This window comes from Trachurus trachurus, assembly GCF_905171665.1.
Source record: "Trachurus trachurus genome assembly, chromosome: 6".
Classification (NCBI taxonomy): Eukaryota; Metazoa; Chordata; class Actinopteri; order Carangiformes; family Carangidae; genus Trachurus; species Trachurus trachurus.
The window spans coordinates 30,236,541-30,256,598 of NC_139897.1; the positions used below are offsets into that span (position 1 = coordinate 30,236,541).

Below are 20,058 nucleotides of genomic sequence, written 5' to 3' on the forward strand. Positions count from 1 at the left end.
TCTCAGCAGTGTCTCCCATTTATTATGGGAGACACTGCTGTTTTGGTTTGCTTCCTGTATTTGGTCCTATTAAAAGTCCGATTACGTTCTCACCTGAAGCGAACCGAACCATGTTTCACTTCAAACCGGACCGAGTCCTGACTTTTTTGGGGGACCATGGTCCGCTTGTTTGGTCCGAGAAAAGTCCGGACTGTGGTCCGGGGGAGTGTTCACACCTGAAATTTTGGTTCGGACCAAACTGAAAAGTCCTAAAGTCCGGACCAAACGAGGCTAGTGTGAAAGCGACCTCAGTCCTTGTGTGTGTCAGTGGATGGAAACAGTCGTCCATGGATCATGTTGCTGGGCTGCTCTTCACTTCACTGCAGCTTCATGACGCCATCTAGTGGACTGATAGTAGAAGTACAGCAGCTGATGGCAGCTTCCTCTTCCTCACTGCTGTGTGACTGCATTCAGCTGACACTGATATGAAGCAGAGAAGAAGAGCCAATCAGTGGAGGAGCAGCTGGAGACATGATGGACATGTGAGCTGCTGTGCACATGAATGATGTGTGTTTCCTCTGCAGGTGAAGCTACAAAGTGTGTGTGAGCTGATGTGGATGTGACCTCAGCAGCATGGATCAGTGTGAGGACAGAGAGGAGGGAGCCCCTCCCTCTAAAACCACTCTGTGTGGGGGACATCAGGGCCAGACCAGAGGTCAAAGGTCAGAATTAATACTGTCAGACTTTTCTCTCTAAAAGTCAGTTGCTGTGTTTATTAAAAAATTGAAGATATTTTTCATCAGTTTTTCTCCAACCTGCACATTTATCAGTTGTGTTGTTGTTTCAGGATCCAGCAGCAGAGACCAGACTCTCCTGAACCCAGCTGTCTGTCTTTAAGGAGCGACCGGTCAAAGGGCATAGGTGCTGACTTCAAAGGAGGACGTGGATCAGCTGATCAGATGTAAGACAAAACTAAATTTCAAAGCCTTTGACTTTGTGTTGAACGTTCTTCCTGTGGAGTCAAAAAGAGTTACAACTCAGACACACATTGTCCAGCTGCAGTAAAGAGTCCCTGCCTGAACATCCACATGTTAATATTCAGTAATTCTCACAGTGCAGCCCAGTAGCAACAGGGAATGTGTCAGCACCTTCTACTTAAAACAGGAAGTAACCACTGGGTTAAAATCATCTTTTCATTTGCTCTAAATGTTGATGGTCTTGTTTCCACCTGGTAGAAGGAACATGGTGATGTTGGCTGCATCAAGTCGCCTCCTGGTGGCAGCTTTGAGGTGTGCAACAGGGCAAGGGGCCGATCAGTGATTTCTAGTGAGTTCAGAGTGACGTCAGACACAGAGAGCAGAGACAGAGGATCAGATCAGTTACAGGAGCTGAAGCAGAATCTCAGCAGCTGTTTTTTACAGGACAGACGAACAAATGTCCATAAATACTGAGAGAGAGAATGAGCAAAACTCAGGTAAAGATAGAAACGTCAACTCATCTACAGCACTGGTTCTCAAACTTTATTACATCAAGGACCCCTAAATTGACACAAATTAGACCACGGACCCCCATTGGACAAAATTTTGAAGCAAACACCAGAAATACACAAATATTTGTTCTGAGACTAAAGAACCTTACTTTTTTAGTCAATATATGTTCAAATTAGGGCCAATGACATGAGATTATAGAGAAATAAAAAGTAAAGAAAAAACGTCTTGAAAAAATAAATTTTCTCAAAAAAAGTTGGTAAAATAATTTAATTTATCTTTTAAAAAAAGGTTGCAAATTCTAGAAAAAGTGGTAAAATTTGGAGACCCACTCAAGGACTCCTGGGGGTGGGGGACTCCACTTTGAGAAACATTGCTCTACAGAACAAAACAAAGAGACAAATGACATTTTCTGAGGTGAAAAAATCCCTCATCAACATTGTTTACAGCTTTTATTTACAGGAATAAGGAAACAAATCAAACTTTGTGTTTTTAGGACTTGTGTTCTTTTTTCTTTTTTAATCTAAAACTATTTAACATCAGTTGTGTTGTTGTTTCAGGATCCAGCAGCAGAGACCAGACTCTCCTGAACCCAGCTGTCTGTCTTTAAAGAGCAACATATCAAAGGGCATAGGTGCTGACTTTAAAGGAGGACGAGGATCAGCTGATCAGATGTAAGCTGTAACTGACAGTCAGATTCAGGTTATTGTAGAAATGAACCAGTTTGTACGACGTGTTGTTGGACCAGGTCTGAAATCAAAGTGTCTCTGTCTGTTGTGAACGTCCTCAGGGGACATATAAAGTCCATCTTGTATTATCTCTCTGTACTGATGTTCACTTGACACTGATTCCTCCACAGAGTGGACCAGGAGAGCTCAGAGGTTCCCAGTGGTCAGTCTGCCCAGCAGCATCAAACACATCTGGACTCCATGTTTATGGTGGGTACATGTCCAACAGCTGCTGTTACATCTGTTGTGTTCACAATCATCTCCATGCTGCACTTTGACACCAGTGAATTGTCAGTCTCTCAGGTTTTAGTTTGATGCTGTCACTCATAGAGTTTCTGTTCCAGCTGCTGGAGGAGAACATGGTCACTTTTGTGAAGAACGAGCTGAAGAAGATCCACAAGCTTCTGAGTCCAGATTACCCAGAATGCTCAGGGAGTCAGAGGGAGGATGAGGAGGTGGTGGACGGTGAGGATGAAGAGCAGAGGAGCATCAGAGAGGCGTTAGAGAAGATCACAGTGAAGCTCCTGAGGAGCAGGAAGCAGGAGGAGCTGGCTGAGCGTCTGCAGAGCAGTAAGAGGATTTCTGTAAAGATTCAACATGATGGACAAATGAGACGTTCACTGGTATCAACATATGGAGGGAAACATGTTCATATAGTCGTTATTTAGAGGAATTAACATGTTATATTTTCTTATTGGTCTGATTTCTTGTGTTTTTATTCAGAACATTTTGCTCCAGTTTGTCGACGTAAACTCAAATCTGCCCTGAAGAAGAAGTTCCAGTGTGTGTTTGAGGGGATCTCTAAAGCAGGAAACCAAACCCTTCTGAACCAGATCTACACAGAGCTTTACATCACTGAGGGAGGGGCTGGAGAGGTCAATGATGAACATGAGATCAGACAGATTGAAACAGCTTCAAGGAAACCAGACAGACCAGAAACAACCATCAGACAAGAAGACATCTTTAAAGCCCCACCTGGAAGAGACCGACCAATCAGAACAGTGATGACAAAGGGAGTGGCTGGCATTGGGAAAACAGTCTTAACACAGAAGTTCACTCTGGACTGGGCTGAAGACAAAACCAACCAGGACATACACTTCACATTTCCCTTCACCTTCAGAGAGCTGAATGTACTGAAAGAGAAAAAGTTCAGCTTGGTGGAACTTGTTTATCACTTCTTCTCTGAAACCAAAGAACCAGGAATCTGTGGGTTTGATCAGTTCCAGGTCGTCTTCATCTTTGACGGTCTGGACGAGTGTCGACTTCCTCTGGACTTCCACAACACTGAGATCCTGACTGATGTGACAGAGTCCACCTCAGTGGACGTGCTGCTGACCAACCTCATCAGGGGGAAACTGCTTCCCTCTGCTCGCCTCTGGATTACCACACGGCCTGCAGCAGCCAATCAGATCCCTCCTGAGTGTTTTGACATGGTGACAGAGGTCAGAGGGTTCACCGACCAACAGAAGGAGGAGTACTTCAGGAAGAGGTTCAGAGATGAGGAGCAGGCCAGAGAGATCATCTCCCACATCAAGACATCACGAAGCCTCCACATCATGTGCCACATCCCAGTCTTCTGCTGGATCACTGCTACAGTTCTGGAGGAGCTGTTGAAGACCAGAGAGGGAGGAGAGCTGCCCAAGACCCTGACTGAGATGTACATCCACTTCCTGGTGGTTTATCTAAAACTGAAGAAGGTCAAGTATGATGGAGGAGCTGAGACAGATCCACACTGGAGTCCAGAGAGCAGGAAGATGATTGAGTCTCTGGGAAAACTGGCTTTTGAGCAGCTGCAGAAAGGAAACCTGATCTTCTATGAATCAGACCTGACAGAGTGTGGCATCGATATCAGAGCAGCCTCAGTGTACTCAGGAGTGTTCACACAGATCTTTAAAGAGGAGAGAGGCCTGTACCAGGACAAGGTGTTCTGCTTCGTCCATCTGAGTGTTCAGGAGTTTCTGGCTGCTCTTCATGTCCATCTGACCTTCATCAACTCTGGACTCAACCTGATGTCACAACAACAAACAACAGCTCGTTGGTTTAGAGACACATCTGACAAACTTCTACCAGAGCGCTGTGGACGAGGCCTTACAGAGTCCAAATGGACACCTGGACTTGTTCCTCCGCTTCCTCCTGGGTCTTTCACTGAAGACCAATCAGACTCTCCTACGAGGTCTGATGACTCAGACAGGAAGTGACTCACGGTCCAATCAGAAAACAGTTCAGTACATCAAGAAGAAGGTTAAAGAGACTCCCTCTGCAGAGAAAAGCATCAACCTGTTCCACTGTCTGAATGAACTGAATGATCGTTCTCTAGTGGAGGAGATCCAACAGTCCCTGAGATCAGGACGTCTCTCCACAGATAAACTGTCTCCTGCTCAGTGGTCGGCTCTGGGCTTCATCTTACTGTCATCAGAAGAAGATTTGCATAAGTTTGATCTGAGGAAATACTCTGCTTCAGAGGAGGCTCTTCTGAGGCTGCTGCCAGTGGTCAAAGCCTCCAACAAAGCTCTGTAAGTGCAGAGATAGTTGGATTTATTCATCATTATATAAAACATTTATGTCATTTCAACAGGATAGAAAATAAATTCCTTTCTTGTATTCATCATGATCATCTCTGCAGACTGAGCAGCTGTAACCTCTCAGAGAGAAGCTGTGAAGCTCTGTCCTCAGTCCTCAGCTCCCAGTCCTCTAGTCTGAGACACCTGGACCTGAGTAACAACGAACTGAAGGACTCAGGAGTGAAGCTGCTGTCTGGTGGACTGGAGAGTCCACACTGTAGACTGGAGACTCTCAGGTGAGGATCCATCAAGCTGTTTATCTGATGACACTTGAACACACCTCCAGGTGTTGACAGTGGTTTCCTGTGTGTTGTTGTGTGTGTTCAGTCTGTCAGGATGTCTGGTCACAGAGGAAGGCTGTGCTTCTCTGGCCTCAGCTCTGAGCTCCAACCCCTCCCATCTGAGAGAGCTGGACCTGAGCTACAATCATCCAGGAGCCTCAGGAGTGAAGCTGCTGTCTGCTGGACTGGAGGATCCAGACTGGAGACTGGACTCTCTCAGGTAAGGAGAGGCTGCTGCAGCCACACACACTGTCTGATAGAGGAGGAGGAGCTGGAACATTTTCTATGGCCTCGTTCACACCTGGAATTAACGTCTGTCTCAGGTGATTAATGCATTGATGACATCAGATCTGATCACTCAGACCATATCCAGAGGTGGTGTAGGCCACAGTGAAGCTCCGCCCACTCCACTGACGTCCTCTGTCACAGTCTGACTCGTCGTAACACAGTTTATACTGAAGCCAAAATCTCTTGAGTGTTTCAAACATGAGCTGTGCAGCTTCCATCAGTCACAGTGATGAACTACTGGGATCAGGAGTTTGTGTCTCATCATGACTCACTGTGTCATATTCAGGAGAAGAGATGTCATTGATGAAACCAGTTGTTGGTAGCTGTGCTCTGAGTCTCTCCTGATGTTTTGATCAGACATTATTTCAGAATTGATCAGGAAAAAATTCAGCTGCAGCTGGTTTAACTGCTCCTGAACCAAAAGAGTGTTTGACCTGAACAGTCCCAGAGACTGTGGGCAAGGCAAGGCAATTTTATTTGTATAGCTGGTTTTTAAACGCACCGACTACAAGAACTATGCACTGGATTCTGTATTGCTACAGGCCTCCATATCATCCACACACCCCACACAGCCCCACCCCCCCCCCCCCCATTTACCAACTTATTTATTATAAACTTGAGGCCAGTCGGCATGTGCAATTTCTCCCAAAATTATTATGACCAGTATTGTTACTATTATTATCACATATTAAAAAACACTAATGTCGAGCACTACTGTACCGTTTTATTTATAGCCCCTTTTAAACTATTTTTTATACTTGTCTGATTTGCACTACACTGTATAATGTTATAATTGTATCATGCTGTATTATTTAGTTTTCTATGACAGATTGCTGTCCACACACTTGCATTTACTTGAATGTACTATTATTATTATTGTTTTGATTTTCATTATCTTGAATGTATTATTAGGGCCACGGGCAATCGCACCGGGCACTGGTCCCAACAGCTATGAAATAGCTGCAGGGACCAGCACTACTGTTATTGTGTGGATTTTTTCTCATTATTATTCTCCGTCCTCTTCCGGACGCTTTTTCGATTCGCTACTATTATATATCAAAATGTGCGGCTTGATCGGGATCGGTGTGCTATTACTTTTCTCAACAGTTTACGAATTTTTCGTGACATAAGTCGCGAAAAACTGCGCAAAATTTTTGCATGTAAGTCAATGAGACGGGCGGGAAAAAAAGACCGAAAAAGACCAATCATTGGAGTTTAACAAACGTCTACTGCTCAGGCATACTTTCACCTAGAGACTCCATTTAAACTTTAAACAGTAGACACAAGTCTTGTGTATTGGCGTATTACTCCACGTTTTGATAGGTCATATAGTTTTTGATCAATCCCTGATCAATGACCATGATCATTTTTGGAGAAATTATGAGATTATAATGGGTGTGTATTGCACGGAATGTTCGTGTCAGAGCACGTGACATCATCAGTTAGAGTGGGAGAGATGCCAGAAAAACTCCAGATTTTTTCTCTATCCAAACTCCAAACGGCCACAATTTTCACTCTACACACATAATTTCGGCCACGGTTGTAGACGAGCTCATCCTTGATCTCTTAATCTGCTCAAAATATCAGAGAGACTTACAGAATTTAAACTCTGAGCCTCTAAGTGCGGCCACGTCTGTCTCTGCTCCTCATTGAGTCCAATACAAATATTTTCTGAGAGAAGCAGAACGGCCTGATGTTTTAAAACTGCCAGCGTCGCCAAAATATTTACTGCAGAAACACCAAATCGTACCAAAATTTTCAGTAAGTCCTTAGAGCAATGTGATCTGTGTTTTGTTCTGATAGGAGTTACCGTTTTCTCACCCTAAGCCTAAATGTGAGACCGGTGCAGAGGCAGAAAATGGCTCTTTTTCTCCACGTTTCTGTCTGTCTCAGCCTGCGGGGGCCCCTATCGCCGTGGTAACCTCTTTGATCCTCAGGCCAGAGCTCGTTAACTTCATAAACAATCCACCTGGCGCTCGTTTAAATGTTTATAAACACCGACACAGCTAAATCAGACTGACACAGGATGCAGCTACTAACTAACTATGTGTCAAGTCAGTCACACACACACACACAGACTCAGGCCCGGTTCTACGAGGGTGCATAAGCATGCATTGCACCCTCAGTTTATGTGTTTGCATGCTCCGTTGAAAAGAGGGGAAAAAAGTGCACGCGCGTCAGTGCACGTCACTCATCTGCGTCCAGCGCGCAGTTACCTGCACCAGCAAAACGCTGCTCTCTGCAGCACCGTTAACATAACGTAAACAATGGATATTCGGAAGTGGTTCAAGCAGAACCACGCCAGCAGGTCGGACAACGGTGGTCATGATGAGACAGAGACTCGATCTCAACTTGAAATTCATGAAGCTGCTGCTGCAGCTTCGTCGGGCTGCTCACTCCTGCCCGAGCCGCTGCCGCCGCCGTCCCCCCTCCCTTCACCCCATGAGCAGGTGCCCGGCCCACCCGACGACCTAGGTATGGAGGAACCACTTCAAGTGCGTTTACAGAAATATCCGTCATCATTTTTTGGAGGGGTAAAGCGCTCCTTTTGCAGCTCATGGTTTGATAACAGAGAATGGCTAGAATATTCCTGCAAAAATGATGCGGTATTTTGCTACGCGTGTAGGAAGTTTGGATTTGGCCATAGTAAAAGAGATGCCTTTACCACTAGTGGCTACAACAACTGGCGCCATGCTCTTGTGCGCGATAAGGGACTGGCAAGGCATGAAGCAAGCAGAGAACACATGACATCAGTGGCGTTGTGGCAGGAGAGGATCAGAAGAGAAGGGACTAAAACTGAGGTGTCTACGCTTGTGAATGAAGACCAGCTTGAGAGAAACCGCATTTATGTGACATCGATTGTGGACATCATTCAATTCCTGGCTATAAACCAGCTCCCTTTCCGTGGCTCTGTTGAGGCTTTGGATACAAGAGGTGAGACAAGTGGTGGTCTTTTTTTAGCCATGATGGATTACACACTAAAAAAGGACAAGGACTTTAAGAAGATTTTTGATACCATCCCTGCCAATGCTACATACACATCAAATCATATACAAAATGAAATAATTGAACTAATGAGCAAAATCATAACTGAGGAAATTGTGAATGACATTGGAGATGTGTGGTACACATTAAAAGTGGACGGCACCAAAGACCCCACGGGATGTGAAAATATCTCAATAGTGCTTCGCTTTGTGGATAAAACTGACAACAGTGTGAAAGAGAGACTTATTTCAATGCCAACCAGTAAACACTGTGATGCTAAGTCTCTAACTCAACTCGTTTTGTCACAGTTGGAAGATATTGGATTAAATACAGGGAAGATGCTAAGCCAGTGCTATGATGGGGCAAGCGTCATGTCAGGTGTACATGGAGGAATGCAGAAACTCATACAAGAAGAACTACAGAGGGAGGTGCCTTATGTGCACTGTTTTAATCACCAGCTTCACCTAGTGGTAGTGAATGCCATGTCATCTGATAATGCATTGGAGAACTTCTTTGGTGTATGTAACTCTCTCTACAAGTTCTTAAGGAAACCTACAGTAGCTGCAGTCAACACAGGAGAGAAGTTGAAGCGGCTGCTTGAGCAACGGTGGACTGGCCATCTGGCCACAGTGAAAGTGATCATGAACAGCTCTGACGACATTGTCCACCTTCTACAGGAAATTGAAGGCATCCTGACCATTGGAGCAGATGTGCGAATTGAAGCCACGGGGCTTTTGAAGGCCATTACCGAACCCAGTTTTCCATTCATTGCCTGTATGACACATCAGATATTGGCTTTGCTGGATCCCCCCAATACTGCACTCCAAGCAAAATCCACTGACCTCTACACTGGTGTCCGTCTTGTCCAAAGTGCACTTGAATGTGTGGAAGAACTTAGGAGTGACAGTCAGTTTGATGCACTTTGGGAGAAATGCACAAAAGAGAGAGAGATGACAGAACCTTCCACTGCCACGCCCTCACAATCCAAACGACGAAGAGAAAAGATGACCAGTCACTTGAAAGACTTTGTGGTGGAAACACCACTTGGTCACCGTCACAAAGGAGTGGGAGAGAAGACAGAGTGCAAAAGATTGTATTTCAGTACTCTGGATGCAGTAGTGGGAGAAATGACTGCTAGATTTAATGAAAGAAATAGCCAACTAGTACAGGCGCTGTGTGCCGTACACCCAGAGAGTGAACATTTCATGGATGTCAACAAAGTTAAGCCTCTGTTGGACTTGACAGGGATAGATGCTAAAGAAGCTGAGTTTACTGTGGCAAAACGCTTTCTGAAAGATGAAATGGCCAAATCTGACAAACACAAAAGCTGGACAGCGCAGGACATTTTGAAAACATACAGCATGTCTCTGGCAGCTATGCCAACTGTCATAGAAACACTGAAGCTCAGCTTAACCTTTGGCGCATCAACTGCAACATGTGAAAATTCATTCTCAATGTTGAAGAATGTGTTCAGTGAACACAGAAGGAGCATGTTGCACAAAAGAAAAGCTCATCTGATTCAGATTGCTGTTGAGAAGGACCTTACCCAAAAGTTCACTGGAGAATGGAGAGAGAAACTGCTGAGAAGATTCAACACATCTTCAAGGAGGCTGCAGCTCTACTAAGTAAAGGTATGCTGTTCCTCTAGGTGGGACTATATTTTAAATAGAATTCTGTTTTACTGTGTCCTATGTTATTTTTATGAGCTTAGTTTAACCTTTGTCATCTCTCTTTGTCCAATAAAGGTCATGTGCCCCCTGGTGGTGTCAGTGTGCAACTATTCTGGAAGTGCCTACACAGAAGACTGTCTCCACTCCCATAAAACCTGCACCTTATGCTGTGGTATGGCGGTTTCTGCCAGATTAAATGGACATCACAGGTTATATTTATTTTTGTTATTTATTTTTCTATGTTTCATTTTCAGGCTAAGAAATATTGTCTGATGGGCGAGGTAGCCCAGACTAAAGCATTTTCTTTGTTCTGCAGGAATATTGCTGCAAAAATGCACTTTAAATGTTTGACTGGTATCATTCCACTTAAAAAAACTGTTATATTTAGTGGTGGTTTTGAACTGTATGGATAAAATTAGTTAGAATTTCTATGTTTTATTTCCAAGATAAGAAATATCTGTTGCTCGATCATCTGATGGGTGAGGTAGCCAAGACTAAATGTAGCATTTTCGTTGTTCTGCTACAATATTGCTGCAATAAAGCATTTGAAAGACACTTTAAACATCCTTGTTTTGCTAGTATCATTCCGCTTGAAATGATGGGACAATGCATAATTTAGTGTTGTATAACATGCCAGGCATGTGCACCCCCTCTGATCTGAGATGCACCCCTAGTCATCATTTTCTAGAACCGGCCCTGCACAGACTCTAGAGCCAGCTTCATGTGATTACAGTCACACACACACACACAAACACACACACACCTTCATGTGATTAAAACACAGTTAACGTGCAACAGAATTTAAACTTAAACCATGATTTAATCTGGTTTTAAAGTTAAACCTTGTTGGTGTCAAATGCGTCAAATGCCTCTCGTGGGAGCAGCTGATAGAGTCCCCCCCAGCTGAAAGCAGCCCACCCCACCAGCCAGAGGGTCCAGGACCATAGGGACTGCAGTGGAGGAAGGCTGCCTTAACACCCTGCACAATGGCACCCAGTACACAGAAGTTAGACAGGACCAGTCAGCCCATCACCTGGTCCGTTCAACAAATCAGTTTATGCTACTGTGATTTATGTAGCCTAGTTAAATACTACAGTAATCATCATAGTGTATTGGCAGGAAAGACCATTTAAATCTGTATGTATCAAATATCGATTAATGAATTGATCGATAATTTGCATGTTGGTCTTGGTTAAAGCAGAAGTAAGTGATATATTTGTGTTAATATAAGTCTTAAATAGTTATATCTTCCGACAGCAATCACTTACATAGAGTGTTTGGACTGAAACACGGGTCTGTCAGTCACTCTGCTCTGCTCTGAGCCGAGGAGAAAACATTTATCGTATCCTACAGTTTTTATCCAATGAGGAGAGAGAACGGCATGCAGGGCTGTGTGTGCAGCCAAGGGACGCCGTGAATGTGGCGACGTAGGGACGAGGACTGTTATGGTGCATTCAAGGAAACTCGTATTTTTCCGACCGGTGAACTCGTACCAGTTCGATCTGGTACGAGTTCACTGGTCGGAAGTTACGAGTGGCCGTTATAGTGACTTTGACAGGTAAAACAGGTCGGAAAAACACGAGTGGGTTGCCTGGAACGCTACAAAGTCGTAAGTTGTGACTTGAAGCTGTAATTTATGATTTCAAAAGCCTGCCTGGAACGCAGCTTCAGCGAAAACGACCGGACCACTTACTTCTGCTTTAAGTACCACCTTGAAAAAAAAAACAATGTTTTGTTGCTTAAGCTATTCAGTCATTCAATGGTATACTAAAATCCATGTGAAAAAAATGCTTCTCACTGTTCTCAGGTCAAATATTTATATGCGATTAAAATGCAATTAATTACGATTAATTAATTACAAAGCCTCTAATTAATTAGATTAATTGTTTTAATTGAGTCCTGGCCCTATTACACAAGACACACACACACACACACACACACACACAGTTAACCTAATGTGATTACAGCTCCTTCATATCAGTGCTTATAGAAAGATGATCATGTGTCTGTCTGATCAGCTCTGTCTTGACCTTAAGATCGTGGGTTTGATTCCCATGTTGACAGAGATGGCAAAATCGGCAGTAGCCGTGGCCCATTCAAAATTTCCCGAGAGGAAATTTTCTAGTTGTTATTATTGTTTGATCTTCCCTTAAGGACCGTGCCTAATAACATCCGGCAGGGGGACTAATCAATGTAAATCAGCCTAAGGCTGCAATTGGGTACAGCCGCACCCCCTTGGAGAGAGTGCTGAATGTTGTACATTGTCCTCCATAGCAAATAAATAAATTGAAATTAAAATTTAAAAAAACTGTTTTTTTCAAAGGGCTTTACATGGCATCACAACAACATCCTCTGCCCTTAGACCCTCACACTGACTGAGGATAAACTCCATAGATCCCCCCCAACAGGGAAAAATTGGAGAAACCTCAGGGTGAGCAACAGAGGAGGGATCCCTCAGGACAGGCAGACGTGCAGTAGATGTTGTTACAGATGTAGTATGGAAAAGTATACTAATATGTTCAACTCTCCTAATTTACTTTACTCAGGTAAGTGACCGGAATAAACAGGACGACAGAGAGATGTGTCGATAAATAAGTTACAATTTTTATTAACAATGATAAATGATGATGAGACACAGAGTAAAAAGAGTATCAGGGCAATATAGAATGATTTCATTTGGGGCTGGTAATGGTGGACCCAGTAACTTCAAGCAACCAGACCAGATTACAGGACAAGGTATTTAGGGACCAAAACACCACACTTCTATAAGGTTACTAAAATATGGTACCAAATACACATCACACACATGCTCAAATTACACAAGAATAAGGTGCTTAATTTCCACATCGTGGACAAATAAAACTAACTAACTAACTAACTAACTAGACACTTAGAATCATAAGGTGCCCCAAAAAGGCCTATGTGTCTGGTCTGAAGCAGCTGCTTACTGAGGAATAGGTTACTCAGCACCCAATAAAAGGGTGGAATATGCCCTTGTTTCTTAAATAAAGCAAAAAATAGAAAACAAATAAAGAAACATAAACCCACTAGGAAATCAATAAATCACAGAAACAAAGGCCCGCCCTAACAAACTCATGTGGGGAGAAAAACAGCCACAGTCCTGTCTAATGAACAATTCCTGTAAGCATAAAACACATTTCTTATTTACACTCATAAACAAAAGGCACTTTTATACATGTATATATTCTGTACCTTTAAATCAGTGAGACGTGCCCAATGAGCAGCGCGTCCCCGTCCGCCGACTGGCCGAAACTAATTACAAGAAAAAACATATTACACTCTACGTTCATGAATGAATTTGCATAAACCCTCATACAACATTGTATAAGACTCACATATAACTCTGTACTTTTGAGGACTCGTGTCCCTGGGTTTGAGCCACAATTGTCCGGATTCTGAAGGAATCAACACAGTAAACAGACAATTACCCTGCCGTATGGCATGCGCATAAACAGTGATTAATTATTAACTACATTTGTCAATAAAAGTTTGTATACCTGATTTTTTAAATTCAGCGGCTACTGAGCAAAGCCTGGCGTCCCCTCACCGTTGAGTGTGGACACACTAATAACAACACAACAACAAGAATCAAACCATGTCCACTGCTCAGAGACATAATTTGTCTCCCAGCGTCTCCAACCAAGAAAGAAATTAGAGACAGAAACCAGGCGGCACCATCAGGTCTCTGTCTGGTCAGATATTGATGATCAATAATCAGCTCAGTCTCTCTGAGATCCTGATCTTGTCCTGATGAGATCTGTTGTTGTGTTGAGGAGACAGTAAATCACAAGTGTGACATCCAGATGTCATCACTGTCCAGAGGCCTGGAGCTGTCAATCAGAAGAGAGTGAGTGTAGTGAACAGTGTAATAATTAGAGATGGTCCGATCAGGTTTTTTGGGACCGATACCGATCACAGATCACCTAAAGCCTCACCGATCCGATTACCGATCAGAACCGATCGATCACGTGGGACGATATTCTTCTTCTTTTTTTTTTTTTACTCTTTTTTTCCCCATTAATTCACCCACTCATGCATAGGCCTAGTTTTTTTTATGTTAACTTTGCAGAGTTTCCCGCAGAAAATCAGTTAGTCAAGATGGTGGTGGTGGGGGGAGGCGGTGTTGCTGCATACTGTCCACTGTTGAGGGTGGGGGGATTCAAATAAAATTCAATAAAAAAATCACATTTTGGCCTAAAACATTATTGTTTGATGTTTATTGTTTAGATATTTTAATTTTATTAAAAAGTGAAAGCTCCTGTCACCTTTTCCACAGTCAACCACCAGTAATAGAGATATTTTGCCTCGATTGTGGGTCTGTCATATTCAACACTGGCTGATGAATATGACTTAAATGGATATACCTGTGTAAAAAATACTCTGGTAAAAGTAGAAGTACTGATTCAACTCCTTTACTCAAGTAGTAGGGGAGAGTGGGGTAAAGTGAGACATTTTTTACATTTGCTCCTAAAATGATTTATCAGTAAAAATGTACACATTTCCCATTAATTCAGGATGTTTCCTAGCAATGGAAATTATCAGAATGTATTTAGAATGAAAGGCAGTGAAAATATGATTGTTTTTTTAAAAAAGTGGTCTTGTGTCTCACTTTACCCCAGCTCAGGGGTAAACTGAGACAGACTAGAGAAATCAAGGGGGTCAACTTACTTTTTCCACTCTACTACCATAACAACACATGTTGTCACAGTTAGAGTCCTGACAGCTAGCTTGACAACCATACTTTCCAGAACTAATGTCGGACTAGTAACAGAATCATGGGGATTGGTCAATTAAGCACTTTTTTTTCTAAACACAAAGTGACTCAAGAACAAAATCAAATACAACACAAAATGTTTTAATTAACATTCAAATGACAGATAGAACCAGTTAGATTAGAATGCAGTCTGGGGGTCAGGTTGTAGGCCCTGACAATCGTGACCATTTTGATCAAAAGTCCTCTTGTGTGTGGGGGGGAGCCAACAAAGTGGAATGTGACTAAAATTGAGTTTATTAACCAACCAACCAAAGAAGTGAGCTGACTGAGAACACATAGCATAACAAAGCAGTGTGGCTACAGATCATGTTTGATCATGTGAGATTTCTGGTTTGGGGGACGAGATTCTAGTGTAAATCTTTGTGTGTGGTGTGCTCACAGTGTCTCACTCTTGGATTTATTATAATAGCCTACATCCATGGTCTCACTTTACCCCGCAGCATTTGTCTCACTTTACCCCAACACCCCCATTTTAGAAAAAACGACCTCTCTTAAGCCGTTTTCCCACTAAAATTAGCGGGTCGACGCGGGTTTTTTAAACGCGGGTCGACCCGCTAACAATCGGCATTTGGCCCCTTTCCCATTGACCAAAATGAGCCCAGTCTGCCCCCCGCTGGGGGATCAGACAGAGCATAAACCAGTCGCCCCGCTCTTATCCGCGGTGCAAGAGACACACACAGTCATGCCACAGCCGCCCGCCGCGGAGTGTCCGTCCGCCGAGGCAGACTCTCTGGCTGGCTGACCTGGAGCACCAGGACCGTGGAGGACAGAGAGTCTGCTGCGGCCGGATGACGGACGTCCGCGGCACAACACGTCAGTTAAACAGACTGTCGCTTCTTTTCTTTTCTTTTTTTCTATCGTTTTTGGTCAGTGTTCTCTGATGTTTTGATCCCAGTCTCGGATGAGAGCAGAGCGGAGCAGAGCTTTGTTTTGGTACGTGATATGAGACGCGACCGGCGCGATGACGTAGCGTCACGTAACGTTCAGTGTCATCACGTAAATTAGCGGGTTGACGCGGGTCTGGCGTTCCCACTGCAAGCCGAGCAGAGCCGAGCCGATTAAAGGCGATTTTAACCCGCGTCGCTTGCCGAGTCGTTTGACGTCGACGCGGCTCGGTGCGCCTTTCCCACTGCCACCAAAAGCCGATTGTTAGCGGGTTTAAACGGGTTTTTTGGCCAGTGGGAAAGGGGTATTAGAAATTCAGGCTAATTTTCAGCCAGCATCATCACATGGTTTTATGTGTTGGTAGTTCATCATCATGTATCATATATGTTTTTCTACCTGAATCAATTTGCTTTGGCACAACAGTTCATTAAGTTGACAGCAAGAAAATTTACTTTTACATGCAAAAATAACATTTTTGTGAAAAAAACATGCTTTCCACAACATCATGAGGTCCTCTCCTTCATGACCATGGGGAAAAGGAAGGGGCTTGAAAACATAATGGTCAGATGACCATAAATGTGTTCTGTTTTCTAGATACAGGAGGTGTCTCACATTACCCCACTCTCCCCTAAGAAGGTACAGGCTCTGAAATGAACTTAAATGTAAAAGGGGGCTTCTTTGCTCTGGCCCCCCCAGACTCTAGGACCAGCCCTGCTACCCATAATGGTTTTTTTTCAGTCAGGAGTCTTCATATTCCTGCTCTGTCTGCACTTTGTTGGACTTTCCTTCAGTAGAGGATTTTGATGAGCAGACACTACAGCATCTTACTGGGAGTGACACTGAGTCACACACCTAAGGGGGAAATATATCGTTTTCTATCGCTTGGTTGGTTGAAACAAGTAGCCTAACGAGCCTGTTTTGACAACGTAAGGAGTAGCTTATTTTGTTTAATTTTGGAATCCAGCCGTGGGATTCGGCCTGTGGTCTATCCGGGAGAGTCTCACACACACACACACACACACACACACACACACACACACACACACACACACACACACACACACACACACACACACACACACACACACACACACACACACACACACACACACACACACACACACTAGTCGAAATCCGTTGTTGCGACGGAACTTTAATCCCAGCAGATGCCGCTATTGGGCTTCATCGTGATGCAGCTGTCTATGCTGCCAGTCACACACACGCAGAGAGAGAGAAAGAGGGAGAGAGACGCTCGCTCCCTCTCGTTTATGCTTTACATGATCAATTAGGCTATTATACACAATTGTGATACAGGCAGCCTTATTTTACTGTCTGCATGCGTGGATGCAGCAGGGAAACCCTGCTGTATGTATAATGCGATCGGGTCACGATAGTTCAAATAAAAATAGTTTTTTGTTTTTTTTATCATATCGGCCCGATCCGATCAGTTGCCAATCGATTGGCACCATCTCTAGTAATAATCAATGTTTGTGGCTGAATGTGTGTGTGATCAAACAGCTGTTTTCAGACTGTGTGTGTGCTGCTCAAACACGTCTGACTCCAGATCAGATGAAGCCACAAAGTGGCTCCTTAATGAAAGTCTCCAGCTGCTGGAGCTTCACTTCCTGTCTGAGTCCATGTGCTCTGAGCTGAGCCTGGTTCTCTCTGCTCTACAGTTTCTCTGCTTCCTCTGGACTCTGACTTCAAGTCCAGTAAAAATGTGTGGACAGGTTTGATGGAGCTCAGGACTGGTCCTGAGGACGGCTGCTTTGTTCCACATGATGTGACTGATCTCAGTGAGTCAGTGTGTTGCAGCTGATCTGTGTGAAGAGCAGAGAAGAACAGAGTCATTGATCATGAGATCCTGATCCGTCCTGTCACTGTGATCAGATGGTTTCTATTAGAGCTCCTTCATCCACTCACTGCTGCTGTGGCTCCTGTGGAAACCTGCTCACAGCCTCATTCTTCAGCTTCCTGGGGAGTTTTCTTCAAACAAACACAAGTTGTGTTCACACTCAGTGTTTCTCACTAAACTCACTGTTTCACTGAGCTCTAACAAACATGTTGAGTGTGTTTCCTTCCTCATCAAACACTGAAACCATCCACTGTTCACAGCTGCACTCTTCTTCTTCTTCACCTGTTGTGTCTTCATCTTATTTGCTGTGACGTGTGTTTTGCAGCTTGAGAGTCAGAGAGTGAAAGTGTGTGTCTGACACTGAAGTGACATCACATGGAGAAAACACATGATGAAGTGTTTCCTCCTCGTCTCCTCCTGCTCTGTATCATCACTAGATAAAGACTCCAGCTCCTTCTTCTCTGTGCTCAGTGTTCATCCATACATACCAGCCTCCATGTGAACACAGTGATAAAACAGTGTGTGTGTGAGAGCCATGTAATGTCCATGTGTGCATGCTGACAGAGAACGTGCTGCTCTGACCCCCCTCCTCCTTTTAGGGTGCAGCCTGCTGGAGTCCAGTGTTTGACACCAGGTCCGAGGAAGTGTAAGTGTGTTTTTACTTTATTTTTACTTACTTATTTAAAAAAACTGTTAAAAATAACATGATTCAGAAATATGACCTGGTGTAAATGCAATAAAACCACACGTAAAGGTGTATACACACACATGTGCATAAGTGTCTGCGTGTGTACATGTATGTGTGAACATTTTTGTTTGTATGGATTTATATACAGATGTGGTGGTGTTTATGTATTTATGTGTATATGTGCGCATGTGATAGTAAATTTATATATGTGTCTATACTGCATGTAGCATGTCAACACTTAATAGAAATGTATTAAGATGATGAGTAGCTGGGCTGCAGCCGCTCAATTTATTTTATGTCACTTTTGTTGTAAACATTGTTTGTTGATGTTTTTCTTCTTCTTCTTCCATTTCTTCTTTGCTTGGATGTAGGTACTATCTAATTTGTGAATTAATTCTTTGTAACAAGGGGTAGACAATATAAGTTTGCTTCTTTCTGCCCCCTTTCATTCAAGAGTTACAGTATTGTCATTGTTTATTTAATTTTTTGTTTTTATGCTCGATAAATGAATGAAATAAATAAATAAACTAAACTAAACTAACTAAACTTTGAGCAGCACATTCAACCATCTTCACACTGTCACATCACTGACGTCATGAGTCTTCATCAAACTGTCAATAACTGATCACATGATCAATAACTGCAGCTGTGTCTTGTTCTCTCCATCAGATTCCTGTCGACTCACAATCGACACAAACACAGTGAACACAAACATCAAACTGTCTGACAACAACAGGAAGGCGACATGGGTGAAGGAGGATCAGTCATATCCTGATCATCCAGACAGATTTGACCGGTGGGATCAGCTGCTGTGTTCAACTGGTCTGACTGGTCGCTGCTACTGGGAGGTCGAGTGGAGAGGAGACGTTGAAATATCAGTGAGTTACAGAGGAATCAGAAGGAAAGGAGTCAGTAGAGACTGTTGGTTTGGAGGGAACGATCAGTCCTGGAGTCTGAACTGCTCTGATGGTCGTTACTACGTCAGGCACAATAGCAGACGGACAGACATCACCTCCTCCTCCTCCTCCTCCTCCTCCTCCTCCTCCTCCTCCTCCTCCTCCTCCTCCTCCTCCTCCTCCTCCTCCTCCTCCTCCGTCTCTAACAGAGTAGCAGTGTATGTGGACTGTCCTGCTGGCTCTCTGTCCTTCTACAGAGTCTCCTCTGACTCACTGATCCACATCTACACCTTCAACACCACCTCCACTCAACCTCTGTATCCTGGGTTTGGACTCTGTTTCCCTGGTTCCTCAGTGTCTCTGTGTTGAGTGAACCAGAGTCTCCTCCTGTCACAGAAACCTTCTCACTGTTGAACAGACAGTTCAGTCTCTACATGTCTGTCTCTCTCTCTCACTCACGTTTTCACATTCATGGATTAAATCAGTTGATTAAAAAAAAGAAATTTCTCAATGATTCTTGTAAACTTCTTCCTCTTCCTTTAAAGATGGATGATTCATGTTGAACTTTACAGGCTGTTTGTGAGCTGGTCACAGGTAAACAGACACAACAATAAACACAACTGGAAACAAACACAATGTTGTAGAGACGCTGAATATAATGAATTACCTGTGATTTCTTTTTCTTTGTGGTTTTACTGAGTCATTACTGCATTTCCTGTTGATGAGCTACTAATCCTACCAGCTAATGATTTTTCTGTTAACATGTTACTGAGATAATTATTAAACTGTATTCATCTGTCCTGTAAATAATCTGATGTGAAATAATTAAGCAATATACAGTATATTGATATATTGCTTATATGTTGGTTTTATAAAACGGTTACCAATAAAGACAATATGAAAGAGGAATACGCAATCAATTTCATGTAGTTTTTATTCAACCAGAAATATCATCTAATC

At 43.4% G+C, this 20,058-nt stretch overlaps 2 protein-coding genes across 2 annotated transcripts in view; one reads left to right on the top strand and one right to left on the bottom strand.

The window, feature by feature from the left end:
- Positions 1-20,058, bottom strand: part of LOC310987927 (protein NLRC3-like) — a gene marked incomplete at both ends in the record, with an annotated part of 313,828 nt that overhangs the window by 203,463 nt on the left and 90,307 nt on the right. The window lies entirely within an intron of this gene.
- LOC310987213 (NLR family CARD domain-containing protein 3-like) lies at positions 554-19,467 on the top strand (the record flags this gene model as incomplete). Its single annotated transcript, XM_083973404.1, is given in 11 exon segments — positions 554-701; positions 2,027-2,135; positions 2,333-2,404; positions 2,539-2,764; positions 2,918-4,235; positions 4,237-4,707; positions 4,818-4,991; positions 5,083-5,256; positions 18,114-18,160; positions 18,872-19,233; positions 19,270-19,467. Coding segments are annotated over 11 exon segments (3,240 nt in total). The 5' UTR covers positions 554-612.